A 14,845-nucleotide genomic window follows, 5' to 3' on the forward strand; every position below is an offset into this window, starting at 1 on the left:
CTCCCACACCCCTTGCGTTTTCCTCAGCTCTGAGCCACATTGGTTATGACAACCACATAAAACAAAAACACAGCCCCCTTTTGTGAGGACCTGTGAGGGGTTCCAGCGAAGATTTCCTGGGCAGGCGGAGGGAAATCTGTACCAGAGAGTGCCATTCGAACAACTTCAAGCTGGACATTTCATCTTTGCCACCCTGCCCTCTTTCAGGGGCCCATTCTCCTGTGGTCTCTCCCTCCCTCCCACTCCTCTTGGGCCTTCTTCTTTGCAGGAAGAAAGCCTCCCTCCTGTTTTCTCCCCTGACTGCCCCAGCTCCTGCTGGCTCAGGTGTACGCTGAGGGTCTTACCATCTCGTCTGGCCTGGAGACTAGTCAAGTGCCTTCCTAGGCAAGACCATTCTGAGCCTGGCTTTTAGATCATATAAACTTCATCTCCTGACACACGAGGAGACACTGAACTGGAGAGCTAGGGGATCCCAGGCTAGAATCCCAGAGGCCTGCCTGCCAACACAGCGCCCCTCTGAATCACCTGTCCGTGAGTCCCCAGGTTCTGCCAGTTATCCCTTTAATGCTTCTCTGCTCTGTGCCTTTCTTTCTGCCTGGCCTCTCTGCAGCCCAAGCCCCCTGGCCTCACACCTGGACTATTGCTGTACCAGCTGTCTCCTTTGAGCCCTGCCCCGCCCCACCCCCAGGTCAAGCTACAGCCCACCCCAGCTTCAAGTGAAGATTCCAACAGATTGCAAATTGCATGTCTCAGACTTTTAGCCCGACTGGTCAGCAATTTGGTTTTCCCGGTGGAGACTAATCTATTTAACAAAAATAGAACATACAGTAAAGCAAAATTAAATATTTCTAATCCTGGGGATGCTTGCATCTGCAAATGACCAGGAAAAAGGGAGGTAGGTGGCGGGGGCAGAAAGCCTGGAGGGGGCCTCATGATGCATGGCTTGACAGCTGGAAGGCTCCTTTGGCTCAGCCACCCACTGGGGAAGCTGGGCAAAGACCCAGTGACTGGTCCAGCCAGCTCCCCTCTGCTGACCGTGCAGGTGACATCCATCTGCCCAAAGTGCAGAGCCATTATCTGCTTCTCCACCTTCCTTTGCCCTCACATCTGGGCGTCTCTCAGCCCTGGCGATTTCACCTCCTTCCTATCTTTTGAATCATGGATCCCTCTCCATCCATGTCATTCTCGTCTCCCCCTTGGATTCCACAACAGCTTCTGCCGGGCTTCTTCCTTGCCACTGGGCTTGCCCTTGTGCCCATCCATTTTCCATGTAGCAGCCAAAATAGCTTTTTTTTAAAGCTTTATTGAGGCATACAAATAGAAATTGTCTACATATGTAAGGTATACAACTTGATGATTTGATACACGCATACACTGTGAAATGATCCCAATCAAGCTAATTAACATATCCATTATCTCACAGAGTTATGGTTTTCTTTCTTTTTCCTTTTTTTTCTTGTGAGTGTCCTTAGCATCTCTCCTCTTAGCGAGTTTCAGTACCCAGTGAACTGTGGTCACCATGCTGTCCATCACAGCCCCAGGACTGCCTCATCCTGCACGGCTGGAAGTGTGTACCCATGGACCAGCATCTCCCCATCCCCCCCCCCCCCGGCAGCCCCCATGTACTCTCTGCTTCTCTGAGTTCAGCTGCTGCATAGTCCCCATATAAGTGATACTACGTAGAATGTGCCCAGCTAACTTCACTCAGCATAATGTCGTCCAGATCCATCCATGTTGTCACAAGTGGCAGGATTTCCTTCATTGTGAAGAGCACGTTGGACTTGTTACCTCCCGGTACACCCCGCCTGTGGCGCCCTTTGGGAGCATGAGGTCTGAAGCCCTGTCGGAGGGGGCTCCTTCCTTCCTTGCCTCCACCAGCCCCCTACCCCTTGCATAGCACCCACCAGCAACCTTGCCCTTCCTTCTGGTTCTCCAGAGAGCCAGCTTGCCTCCAAGTCTTTGCAGATGCTCTTCCCTCTGCCCAGAACATTCCCTCTCCCATCCCCTTTGCCTGGTTAACTCACACTGACTCTTCCCTGTCCCCTCCAAGCCTTTGCCTCATGAGAAAGGTACCCTTCGCCTGCACTTCCATACCCTCTGTAACCACCCTGTCCTACCAGTGAACACACTGCCTTGTGATTGTTTTTATTTTTAACCTATCACCTGCATTAGAATGGGAGCTTCTAGAAGACAAGGATTTGGGCTTAGTCATTGCAGCTCCCATGGTTTATGTCAGGGTTTGGCATAAGCACGGCGTGTCCCAGAGGAACCTGGGAACAAATGCAGGATGTGGCAGCTGCCCCCTCATTTTGTGTGTGAGGAAACCAAGGCCCAGAGCGAGGAAGGAACAATATTATGGGACACAGGGAGGGGATGACAAAACTGGGACTGGAAGCCCAGGGGACACAGACCCCCAGAACTGATATCCCACAGCGGCATCTCAACATCCTGACCCGTGATACCTTGGGACCTCTGATGACCAGCTGCTCCGCCTTGGACACTGCTCAGCCCTCAGCCCCTTGTACCAAAGGACACTGAGCCTCTGCTCTTGCCCAGTGTCCTTTCGCTCTCCCTCTGCTTCATAACTCTTCCTGAGGGATGTTGCTCCAGTGTCCCCCTAAAACTAGGGAACCTACTTCATTCAACTGAACTCAGCACAGTTTAACAGGTGGTCTGAACTCCTGCTCCCTCCCAGGTCTTGAAGAGGAAAGGGCGCTTCCTTGCCCTCAGGGGTGCATTGGCGGGGCGGGGGCAGTCCATTCCAGCAGGAGGCAATTACAATATGTAGCTCGCAGTGGAGGAAGAAGACACAGGCACCCCCTGAGGTGGGGGCAGGGCTGGCACATGCTGCCACCCATCAAGGATGCAGGTGGGGAAGGCCATTTTAATTGGGGCCTGACATGTAGGCCTTGTGCTGGAAAGACCAAGTCCTCTAGGGACATGTGGTAGGTGGAGAGGTGGGGGCCCAGGGAGAAAGACAGAGACCACTCTAGGCATTTCCATCAGTGGGGATTTCATAAGGGGAGTTGTCTAATAGGTGTTGGAAGGAGAAAGAGGTATAAAAGGAACACTGAGGCAGCAGAGATATCTGCCAGCTGCTGAAGGAAGTAGTAACCACCCCAAGGGCTAGAAGAATGAAAGGGAGCCATGAGGCATCCAGAGCCAGGGGGCTCCAGGGAGAAGGCCCACACAGCTAGCATCCACACATCTGAGGAGGACCACTGACCCGCCATGGCTGGTACCCCTCGGGGGTGTAGCAGCCCTGGTGCTGGAAGTGTGGGAAGAAGCTGAGGTGGGACCCTGACAGGAGCAGGAAAACAAGGACACCTGCATCCTTCTGTCCTCCTGCATCCCACCCTCCTTCAGTGTCTTCATCCCACCCTCCTTCAGTGTCTCCTGTTGGCAGGAGCTCATGGGAAGGGAGCCTGGGAGACAGGACTCTCAGAGTCCCAGCCCCAGCATCCCAGAGCAGAGGGGAGAAGGACAGCTGGGGAGTCGAGACAATAGGTAGAAAAGCAGAACAAGCCCCTCCTCTCCAGCCATTCCCCCCTGACCTGAAGCCTCCAGTCCTGAGGAGAGTGGGAATGAGGCAGGTTGCACTCCCCTTCACATTCTCCTTATGGAAGCTTAGTCACTCAGAGGACGGGAGCCAGTTCCTACTGCCTCCTGAGAGCCAAGAAGCAGTTGTTAAACAATCAGGAATTAGCGATCCAGTTGTTAAACGGCTGACAGCTTGAAGTCTGCCTCGGTGGGAGTATTTACACCAAGGAAATTGGCAAATGCTACAAATCGGAGAGCCCCACTGTTTCCCCCCAAAAGCCAGTTGTTCCACATTTGCCAACACATCCCTGACCAGCCACTTTGCCTCCTTCTCCACCTACCTCCTACTCCCTCCCCTGCCCAAGACTACTTGGGACTGGTGCTTGCACAGGAAGGCAAGAGAGTACGTGGTGAGAAGCATGAGCCTGAAGTCAGACGCATATGGGGTGGGTCCTGGTTCTATTGCCTCCTGGTTATGTGACCCTAGGCAACTGTCTTAACTGCTCAGACCCTCAGTTTCCTCCTCTGTCAAACTCAGGTAATAATAATACATACATCATCCCACTGGGGTTGTTAAGAATTTATTAATAAAGGAGAACCCCAGAAAAAATCTTAGGAAACATATACCAACACTTCAGCAGAGATTAAACATAACTGAAAGAATTTTCTCCCTGTGTGTTCTGCAGAGCAAACCTTAAGAGCAGAGGTGAGAAGGGAATTGGCTGGGTCCTCCTCCCAGGGAATGACAGAGTGCTGGGCCGACATCTTCGGGGCCTGTGTTCGTTGCTCTCTCCCTTATTCTAAGTTGAGGGGGAAATGTGCTTATGCTTGCACAGATCTCTGGCGTTTATTCAGGAAAACTCAAAGCTGTCAGTAAAAATTAATCTATTCCAAGAGAGAGTATTATTGTGTTGGTGATGATGTTGCTATTTTTGCCTGTACAAATGTGCGTCCTTATAATATCCTTTCAAAAAAAGTTTTTAATAAAATTTTCCTTTTATTAAAGTAATACACGCTCATTATAGAATATTGAAAAGTAAAGAGAAGAAAAAGCCATAATCACACAGCCCAGGACCAACTAGTGTTAACATGTTGACTTTGTGGGAAAGATTTTTACGTAACTGCCAACATACCGTCTATATGATTTTTAGCTTGTCTTTTTTAGTTATGGTACTAGTTAGGATAAATAACACTAGCTGCTATGACAAAAAAATGTCTCTGAATCTCAGTGAGTTAACACAGTAGAAATTTATTTCTCTCTTATTCAAAGTCCGAAGTAGTTGTTTCTGGGTGGTGGAGAGCCTTTCCACGCGGTGGTTCATAGACCCGGGCTGCTGTGTCTTGTGTCCCTGCTGTCCCCCAGGTCTCTGAGTTCTCGGATAGATTCCGCCAGTCTAGTTAGCAGATGGGAGAAGTGAAGGAGTACGGACATTCTTGTGGGAGGTTTTCATGGGCCAGACCTGGAATAGTATATGCCACTTCAGCCCACATTACGTTGGCTAGAACTGGCAGGTGGCCATACCTAATTGTAGGGGAGGCTGGAAAATGAGTCTAACCATGTGCCCAGGAAGAAAGGGAAATGGATTTGGTGAACAGCTAGCCAGGATCTGGCACAATCAGATTATCACCTTTTCCAGTCTTCTGTAGCTTTTATAATGTCATGTTCAAGTCTGTGTAATTCAAGTCACCCTTGTTTAAAACCTTTCAGTGACTTGCTCCCCTTGCATTCAAAATGAAGCCCAGCATCCTTGAGGCAGCCCATGAGGTTCTGCATGACCTTGCACCTGTCGGTCTGGCCAGTTACACTCCATGCTCATCTCCTCCTCAATGACCACTGTTAGATCCACAGGCCTTTTTTAGCTTCTTCAATTCCCCCATCTCTTTCCTGCCTCAGGACCTTTATACTTGCAATTCCCTCTTCCCAGGATGCTCTTCCCCTCCCTCTTAACTAATCCTTCGGGTCTCAGTGCAAATGCCACCTCCCCAGAAAAGCCCTCCTTGACCCCTCAGTCTAAATGGGGGTCTTGTAGTTCTCTCTAACAGCACCCTGGTTTTTTCCTTTGTATCACAGATTATAGTTTGTAATTATATATCTATCAGTGGTTTTGCTATTTAATGTCTGTATCTCCCATCAGACTGCCAGCTCCATGTAGTCTAGGGCCATATTGATCTTGCCCACTCTTTATCTGGTGCCTCCCTGGCACATGCCCAGCACATGTAGGGTGCTTAACGGTGCTGGGTGATTGAAAACACGCGTGTGTCCATCCCACACCATTTACTTCACTATCACCCTATTTCTTGGACATTTTCTTCACTTCCGATATTTCGCTAGTCTAAACAAGCCTGACTCTTGTATTATTACTGAAAGGAAAGACAGGGAGCTGGTCCTGCCACTCTTGGGCTGTCCACCCTGCCATCTCCTCTTGGTCTTCACTCCTCTGCACTGCGCCCAGCCCTGCCTGAGGCTGCTTGCTTTGCGACTGGTCCTCACTTGAGCCCTTCAGGACGTGTGATCATGGCCCCACCGAAGGACACCCCTCCAGTACTGCCCATCAGCAGAAGGGTGGCAGTGGGGACAGACCACACCTCCCATCCCAGCCCTCCTCTGAAGCCCCTGCAGACCCGCTGCTCAAGGCTCAGTAGACAGGTCAGACTTTGCTCAAGGCTTGGGCCTATGGGAAGACCTTTCAGTGTAAGAAAATATTTTTAAATAGCATACAAAATTTGACTTGCCCTATAGCCCAAGGGGACATGCAGGAAAAAGAGCATTTTTCACCTTTGAGTCCCGTCATCCCTTGGGAAAGAGAAGTCGCCTTCATCTTCAAGCCCACATCATGAGACTCACGACCCTCATCTGACCAGCAACCCAATCCCAGTGTTTTCTCAAAGTCCCCAACATTTGTTTGAGACCAGCAAGGCTCGGGTGCAGGGCTGGCAGCAGAATGGTCTGAGGTGAGATCGGACCACCCACACAGGTAGCAGTGTGCTCCCCTATCCGGGGAACCAACCGGGGTCCCCCATTGTACTTCCATTTCCTTAGACAGTTTGCTGCCTGAGCGACCTGTCAGGGCACATGTTGGGTCCCCGTAGCATAAATCAAGCAGTCAGGTGGGCATGCATGTTCACGCCTCCCAAAGACAAACACAACTGCCAGAGGCAAGAGCGCAGCCAGGGTCACGTTAAGGAAGGCGATCCTTCCCTGAATACATGCACAGTGGTCTGCAGAGACTGTGTCCCTCCGTGCGCCCAGGCTTCCAGGAAACGAGGCTGAACCAAGTGAGTCCTCTCTCCATCTTAGCCTACAGCTCCAGCTGGACATCAGGTCATTTCAAGGGCAGGGTGTCTCTGCCCTCCACTGTGAAACTGAAATAGACCAATGTGGGGCTTGACCCATACGATTCATAAACTGTTGTTGGAGTGGAATTTACTCATGCTTACTAAGTGAAACATTGAAGATGAACAATGGAAACAATTAATTTTTCCAAGAGGAGGCTGCTGAATCCTGCTGGCTGCTGGAATCCTTCCTTAGAGTATGTTTTACTCTCCACTGATTTTTCTGGGGATTCAGAACGAACATCAGGTGGAATTTTGCCAACTCAGATTACCTGGAGGAATTATAAGAGTAAACCTTTGTTGTGCACCGACCCCGGGTTATGCCCTTGTCACAATTGTCTACTTTAATCCTCACCAACAATCCTGAGGAACAGTTACTGTTCTTCCTATTGTTTAAATAGGGGAGCCGGTGCTCAGAAACACTCAGTGACTGTCCAAGGTCACACCGATGCCAATATTTACTCTTGTCTGGCTAATGCTGCATCTTCGTTTTTTTCCACCTTATCTTACGCATTCTGAAGATTTCTCTGAGAGAGAAAATGCAGCCTTGTGGCTCCCAATTAAGCCTGAACTGTTAGCTTGGATCGGCTTTTATGAAACAGCCTGCTTTCCTTGACATGAGCAATGTCCTTTTCAGGAAAACAAAAATCCTTATAAATTATCCACCTGGGGTTTTACCTCCATTACTTTATTCTCATCCTAGATGAGCTCCGTGGCCATTCTTACATACTCCTCAGAAGGTGGAATTCACAACCAGTCGTCGTGCAGTCAAGAAAACAGAAACCACAGCAGGCGTTTCATAGAGAGATCTAAAACGGCGAACTGGCCACAACTTCGGTGGACGGCATGGAGGAGCTGTCATTGGGGATAAGTGCTCACAGAAACGTCGGGGCCCCCTGGGCTGGAGGAACAAAACGGGGAGCGGCGTCACCCCTGCCTCCGTGGTGCCTGCAGTGGGCTCTAGTCTCACCTGCTCACTGGTTGGTGATGGTTTCTGACGTCTGAGGAGTGTGTAACAATGACCACAGCCACAATTTGGGATGCAGATAAAATAATGGGGACCCGAGCACACTGGTCTCTGGGGTTCCTGCAGCTACCTTGTCTACTGTTCTGGAGAGCCCCCGCCCCCAGCACCAGGAGTGCCCCCACACTGCCAGGGCAGGGCGGCTGAGGCCCACGGACACCTGCAGTCACCCAGCGCTCCCACTGCGGCAACCAAGGCAGAAAAAAATAGATTTTCCCTTATGCACACTTTCTAATCTCCCATGAATGCTGCTCATTAGCAGAATCTAAATGGAAACCAGCAGGCAGGGGATTTTGGGAAATGTGGTTTCCAGGCTTTGGGCCCCTGCAACACGGGGGGGGATAGAGTGAGTATAGATTGTGAGCAGTAGACAGATATCAGCTATCAGCCCAGCTAGAGCTGCCAGACCCCATTGCTTTGGAGCAATCACACAGATTGATCTTGAGTGGATGTGATGGCCCTCAGTTACAGCCCTGGACCCACACGTGGCAGAAGCTTAGGGAGAGTCACGGCATTTATATATATATATATATATATATATGCCATTTATATATTTATATATATATATAAAATACATGTGTGTGAGGAGGAGAGGAAAAAGCCCCTGCTGCAGCTGGGGTTTAAGAGAGCACAGCTGGCCTGACTGAGCCACCCAGCCACAGTGAAGCAGGAGCAGTGTCCAGGCCACACAGGCTTCATTCAGAGTCCACAGCCTCTTCCCTCAGGCTCCTGCAGGGAGCAAGAAATAGTCCCAGGGACCTTTGAGGGCAAGTGTCTTAGGTTAGGTTACCCAGGAAACAGATTCTGAGACAAAGACTAGTGTATAGGAAGTTTATCAAGGATTGTTCTCAGGAACAAAACCTGGGAGGGTGGAAGGGAAGCAGCATCAGGCAGAGAGGGACACGCTGAAATGCGACGCAGCTGCGATCGCAGCCGCAGCCACCCCATGGGACCTCTGAATCCTGAGTGGTCCTGAACTGAGCTGTGGGGGCTAGAACTATGTCCCTTCACATTGACGGTTGGGTGTAGGCTGGCCCCCAGGGAGGAGCATACCCTTACTTGACATCTTTGGGTGCAGGGCAACTCAGCAGTGACGCAGATGTCAGCTGCCGGGTAGTGAGTACCTCTGTCCCAAGGAGGCATCAGGCAGCATGCCGTGCACCCGCCACTCAGTGTAGGAGGGAAAGGCTGCTGCTGCTCAGGCCACAGTGCTCTGCCATCTCGGCAACACCCTCTGGGCTGGCAAGAGAGAGGATCTGGCCACCGCCCTAGCCTAAGCCACCATCACCTCATATCTGGGTTGCTGTGGCTGCCAGAAACCTCCAGCTTCTCTGCTTCCTCGTTTGCCACGCTGCCATCCATTCGCTACCCAACAGCCATAACAACCTCCTCAAATGTTAACCCAGATCACAGTACTTGCTCGCTTAGGCCCCACCCCTAGGCTCTGGGCTGCGCTCCAGAGCCCCATCACGACCTCCAGGTAGAAGGTGGTCTGGCCCGCTCACCTCCCTGCTCCCCAGGCTGGCCTTTTCTGTTCCTTCCCCACCTGAGGGCAAGGCTTGCCCTGTGCCTGGAGCTTCTCCTCCTTACCACGCAGGCCTCAGCGCTGACATCCGCCCTGCAGTGAGGTCTTTCCCTACCGCGTGGACTTGCTCCCCTCTCCCAGCCATTCCCTTTTCATTTCCTTCACGGCACTCTTCACTCACCAAAATTATCTTACTTGCTTATTGGCAAACCTGTTTGGTCTGTTCCTCCTAATCAAATAAGAAGCTCTGAAAAAGCTGGAGTCAGCGCTTATAAGAGTACCTGGCTCTGGGTAGGTAAATATTTGTGCAACTCTGTGTGAAAGGACCACCTTCTCATACAGAGGACACATACTGGGCAGAAGTTCATGAAAATCACCTGATCAGTGTGTGGTCTTTCCTCGTGTCCAGTCTCAAAGAGGTTGTCCTGGCTGGGACAACGGTCCCGGTCCTGTCCGCCGTGGTCCGGGTAGCAGAGTCGGCCTCAGCGGTCCAACGCAGCAGGTGCCGTGGTGCCTCCTTCAGGAAAGAATCACAGGACTCACCTTCCTCAGATGGGGGCTTCGCAGGGCTTCTTGGCTTCTTCTCTGGTGCAGACCCTCAGCACAGCCAGCTACCCACCTGTGTGTGTATCGTGACTCAGTGCCCCAGAGCTCTCAGGTTTCTCCCGTGGCAGACCACTCGGTGTGGTTTGAGGACTCAATCACTGGGGGCTGATGTTTCTGAGAGATGACGACACCTTGGATAAAGGTCCAACAGTTCACCCTTTTACCAGTGCAAATCACGCAATGTGGAGAGTCTCTTCCCAAGGCTTGGAAAGCTTCCTGGTGCTTAAAACATCTTTTTTATTTCAGCTCTCTTCTATGAAACATTTTTTGATAAAATTACCACTGCTACTTACCGAGTGCCTGTTATAGATGAGGCGCTATGCTAGGTCCATCACTCAGACCTGGCCTTCTCTACTGCATTACCTGAGAAATTAAGGAGCTGGGAGGAGCTACTGTAAGAAAAAAATGATTATTGTGAGTAAACACGAAAGTGTGACAGGTCTTCAAAGATGAACTAATTCATTCTGTTCAAAGGTAAAGGGAGAGAAAAAAAAGGTAAAGGGAGATTCTTTCTCATCCCCGCCCCATACCCCATTCCATCGAAGCTTTGAATACTATTCCATATGCTTTTTGCAATGGTTTAACTAATATGGATTCTGCAGAATTTGTCTGCATTTTATATCTAGAAGTCTTTGGAATTCTTCAAAGCTTGGTGGGAGACGGGCGACTTAGGTAGATCTCCACCCTTGTCAGACAAAGAAATGTCCCCCTTGTGGGTCATGTCTGCTTCTTTCCCGCCCGTGCAAAGTGGCCTGTTTGCATAAAAATGATCCTTTTTGGAAGGTGTTCTGTGTTTTTCAATCATCCCTAGAAATAAAATCACAGCTCCTGTCTCACCTTACACTGAAGTGTTTTCACACGCCAGGGGATTGCTTCCCGGCACCTAAATATAGAACTCGGTGGGCATTGATTTCAAACTGATACTACTCACAGCTGTCTTCAGGATTTCAAAAAGGTGTCAAAGTGGCCTTGGAAGGTGTTTCTCCTTCTGAGAACAGGTTGAGTGGTTCTCTCTCTGTGCCAGCAGCTGGAGGGCCTCAGACTCTGGGTTTCCACCAAAGGAGATGCTTTCTGGCACCTTCTCCTGAGGTTGCAGCAGCATCTGAATTTGGGCTCCTACCCGACGATGTAAGAGAACAGCTGAGAGTAAAGCAGTCTACCTTCAAGACCATTTCCTTTCCTGGTTTCTCAATATGGAAAGATGATGATGGGGAGGAATTTATTTCTGGACCAGAAACAACATGCTATCGTGAAACGGCACAGTTGTTAATATCAAACTCGGATTTGAACTCCAGCGGCTTACAGTGACCTCACATAAAGTGCATCACCTCCCTCGGTCAGTTTCTTGATTTGTAAAGTCAGGATTATCCCCCTTTCCACTCAAGCTTGTCGTAAGATCCACTGATGTAAAGTGTGTCCGTTTCCTTGCACGGTTGCAGGAGTTGAGGCGGCCCATACATCGGCAAGGAGAGAGACCACAGTCCTTCTTCGTGTTCGCAGTGTGTTTTGCTCAGCGTCTGGAACCCTGGCATCAGCCAGCAAAGCAGATGTGCAAATGACACTCATTATCTTTAGCCCCCGGGGTCCCTCATGAAGGTGCTCAGCTGCCTGTGACACTAGTCATGTCACGCGCTCAAGAAGCTTAATTTTGTGCTGCCCCATAGCCCTGTTATAATTGGGGCTGATGTCATCACTCAAGAAGAACTTATAAAAACATGCTCTGCTCTTAATAAGAAATGCTAACCAACCTCCAGCCCCCTTCTGGTCCTCCAGCCAGATCGCCTCGGCAAAGCTACACACACATCCTTATGGGTGGGGCATGGGTGAGTCAGGACCAGGCTCCGTGGGCCTCACCCCTGCCTCTGTCTCACCAGCACCCTGGAAGACCTTGGTCTGGGTTATCATGGGACATGCAGATGTTAATAAATAGCTAGGATGATGATGGTGATGAGTATCTTGTCTTTAATTCACCTGTGTTAGTTCCATTATGGATTCTGTGCCCCTTAAATTAACCAGATAAAGGGACACAACCAGTTTAAAAGCAATTAGTTTAATTTTGCATCTGTGGTCTAGCAGGACCTAGCAGGAGTCTGTTTTTCCTCTAGTATTAATAACTGCATTGTACAGTTAATGAATTTCAGTGGAGATCAGTGGCGTCTGAGCTAACATGGCATTTCTCTGTTCTTGTTTGTTTCATTTTGTTTTGTCTTTAGGGTCAAGTTGTGTTCCGGAACGGGGAGAGAATGGGGACCATCAAATTTACTCAATTTCAAGGTAGGCTTTTTGATGCTGCTTCTTTCTACTTGATGAATTCTGTATTCGGGGATGTTGTTTTATGCAATAAAAATACATCAAAACAAATGGAAGTATGATGTTCCCGGTAAGAGAATTCAACGTCAACAGAAAACACTTCTCTGTGAAAACATTAGTTTCAACATATTTAGAATATTTTTTCCCAGGTCTATGACTTCTCAGGCCAATTCAGTCTTCCCACGTGACTCTGAGAGACCTGTGAAAGTGTGGGGGGTGGGGAGCAGTAAGTCAGTTCCAATGTTCCGGAAAACTGTGCGTCGTTTCCGTGTTGGACTATAGAAATTTTCACTGTGAAGTTGACAGAGTAGTGAGTGAGCCCGGCCAGCCATCACCCAGCTGCAGCCACTGGGTGACCAGCTGGTCAGCATGTGGCCAGCCTTGCTCTCTCCTGACTCACGCTGCCACCCCCACCCTTGTTTGCTGTAACCTTGCAGAGCAGCTCCCAGACATTATCTCACTTCAGTCTCTGAATACTGCGCTGTGCATTTCCACGAGATAAGGACTTTTTAACATGTAACCACAATACTATTATCACACTTGAAGCATTTAACGATTATTAATATCCAGTCTATGGATATTTCATTTCCAGTCTATGTTGAGTCTCCAATTATCTCAAAAATGACTCTACAGTTGGTTTGTTGGAGAATCCACCCAAAGTCCGTTCTTTGTATCTGATTAACGTGTCTGTGTAGTTTCTTTTTATCTATAAGCACCTCACACACAGGCCATTTTTTTTTAAGAAACCGAGTCATTTGTTGGACTTTTAAATATTTCTTTTTATTTATCGATTTTAGAGAGAGAGAAGAAGGGGAGGTGGGGGAGAGGGAGACAGAGAGAAACACTGATTTGCTGTTCCGTTTATTTATGCACTCATTGGTTGCTTCTTGAATGTGTGCTGATGTGAGATCAAACTCACAACATTGGCATATTGCAACGGCACTGCAACCAACTGAGCTACCCAGCCAGGGCTGCTGGACTTTGCTGCTGTCAGAGGTGGAAGGGGCTCAGAAATCATCCCCACCAAGTTTCCTATGTGATAAGAAGGAAATGGAGGTGCAGAGGGGCAGTGGCTTGTCAGAGCCCGCAGGGCACCCGTGAGGAGTAGGGCTGGGCACTCCTCAAGGCAGATACCGCAGCTCAGTATGGTCCTTAGCAGGGTCGTTCGTTAGCCAAAAGCGTGGATGGGTCATTCATTGATGCTGTGTTTTTCAGCGTCTGGGTGTTTCTGAAAGCCGTGCCTCCGTGTCACCTCACTCTGAGCAGATCCCAAAGTCATCCAGGGGAAAGCGAGAAATGAAATCAGCTTACTCAGATTCACTCAGACAAATCCCCACTGGATTCCGATCAATCAAGGGCGGTGTCCTTGGGTGCTTTCGCTCCATAATGCAATCTTGTAGATTTACCCATTTGTCTTCCCGTGGCAGGTAATTGAAACGCGTGTCAGCTCTCCGGCATGCACAAAAGATGTAATTTTAGGCAAACGTAATTATTTTCCCATTTGTTAAGTCTTACTTCTTCATTGGTTGAACAAAGTAAGCATCTTGGCAAAGATATTTACTTTTTTTTTTTTTTTGAGTGATTGCAACTAAATTCTCTTGTCACCATTCCAGGTCTCAAATTATATGATTCTAGGGGAATATTTTGTAAAATATTGATTGGCCAATCACAGCTACAAGTGCATGCCAATTTTATTGCCTTTTCTTCCCCCAATGTTAGGATTCGACACAAAATCCAGTGCCTGCTTTTAGGCATTTATTAGGAAAGTACTGTAACAGACAGTAATTGGGGCGGATTTGGCTCCCCTGAGTTAAGTTGCTGTAGAACATCAGGCAAGTGGCCTCACCGCTCTGAGCGTTGAAGTCCTCATCTGTCAAATAAGAACATAATCCTACCGATCTTCCTGGGATCTGGGAAGAACTAGATGAGATCATACAGAGAAATATGTGCATGTATTTCTTGCTCAGCAAGTAGTAGCGATTATGATTAACACCTTGTCAAAAATGATGACACTTTTCTGGGGCAAATCCGGATTTCCTTGGTGAGTTTCAACCCCATTGATGCCTTCTTGTCTGCCTACCCTACAGCTGATACCCACACGTAATGATATGTAGGCTGTTCTCAGAGGTACGGGGCCTTAGAGATGACCGTGGCTCACTACTTCATGGAATAAATGGGAAAACTGGGGCCCCAGGAAGGGAGGTGCCCCCCAGGGACACACAGCTGATCAGCAGTAGTGCCAGGCACTGGTTGAGTGTTCTCCCTTCACCACCTTCATGTTCAGCCTTTACCGACTGTCAGAGCCAGGCCTGGCAGATACTCCTATTTGCAAGTTTTTCAAACAGACATTGATCCTGCTGACAGAGGGATGCTGTGCTCAGGGCGTGTTCAGATCAGCGCCGTAGTGAGTCATCCAAACCCATGGGGTTGCAGAGGAGCCTTGTGTGCCAGGGTGGAGGAATATTGCACAGGCCCAATAAGCCAGAAGGGCTTCCAGTTGTCATCTC

General features: G+C 49.3%; 1 protein-coding gene across 1 annotated transcript in view; it reads left to right on the forward strand.

Moving 5' to 3' along the window:
- The window catches only part of GABBR2 (gamma-aminobutyric acid type B receptor subunit 2), a 330,217-nt gene that overhangs the window by 224,271 nt on the left and 91,101 nt on the right, over positions 1-14,845 (forward strand). The window contains exon 8 of the mRNA XM_053922306.1: positions 12,242-12,302. Within this exon, the coding sequence (XP_053778281.1) occupies positions 12,242-12,302 (61 nt within the window). The remainder of the gene's footprint in view (positions 1-12,241; positions 12,303-14,845) is intronic.

This window comes from Desmodus rotundus, chromosome 1 (assembly GCF_022682495.2).
Source record: "Desmodus rotundus isolate HL8 chromosome 1, HLdesRot8A.1, whole genome shotgun sequence".
In the NCBI taxonomy this organism is placed as follows: domain Eukaryota; kingdom Metazoa; phylum Chordata; class Mammalia; order Chiroptera; family Phyllostomidae; genus Desmodus; species Desmodus rotundus.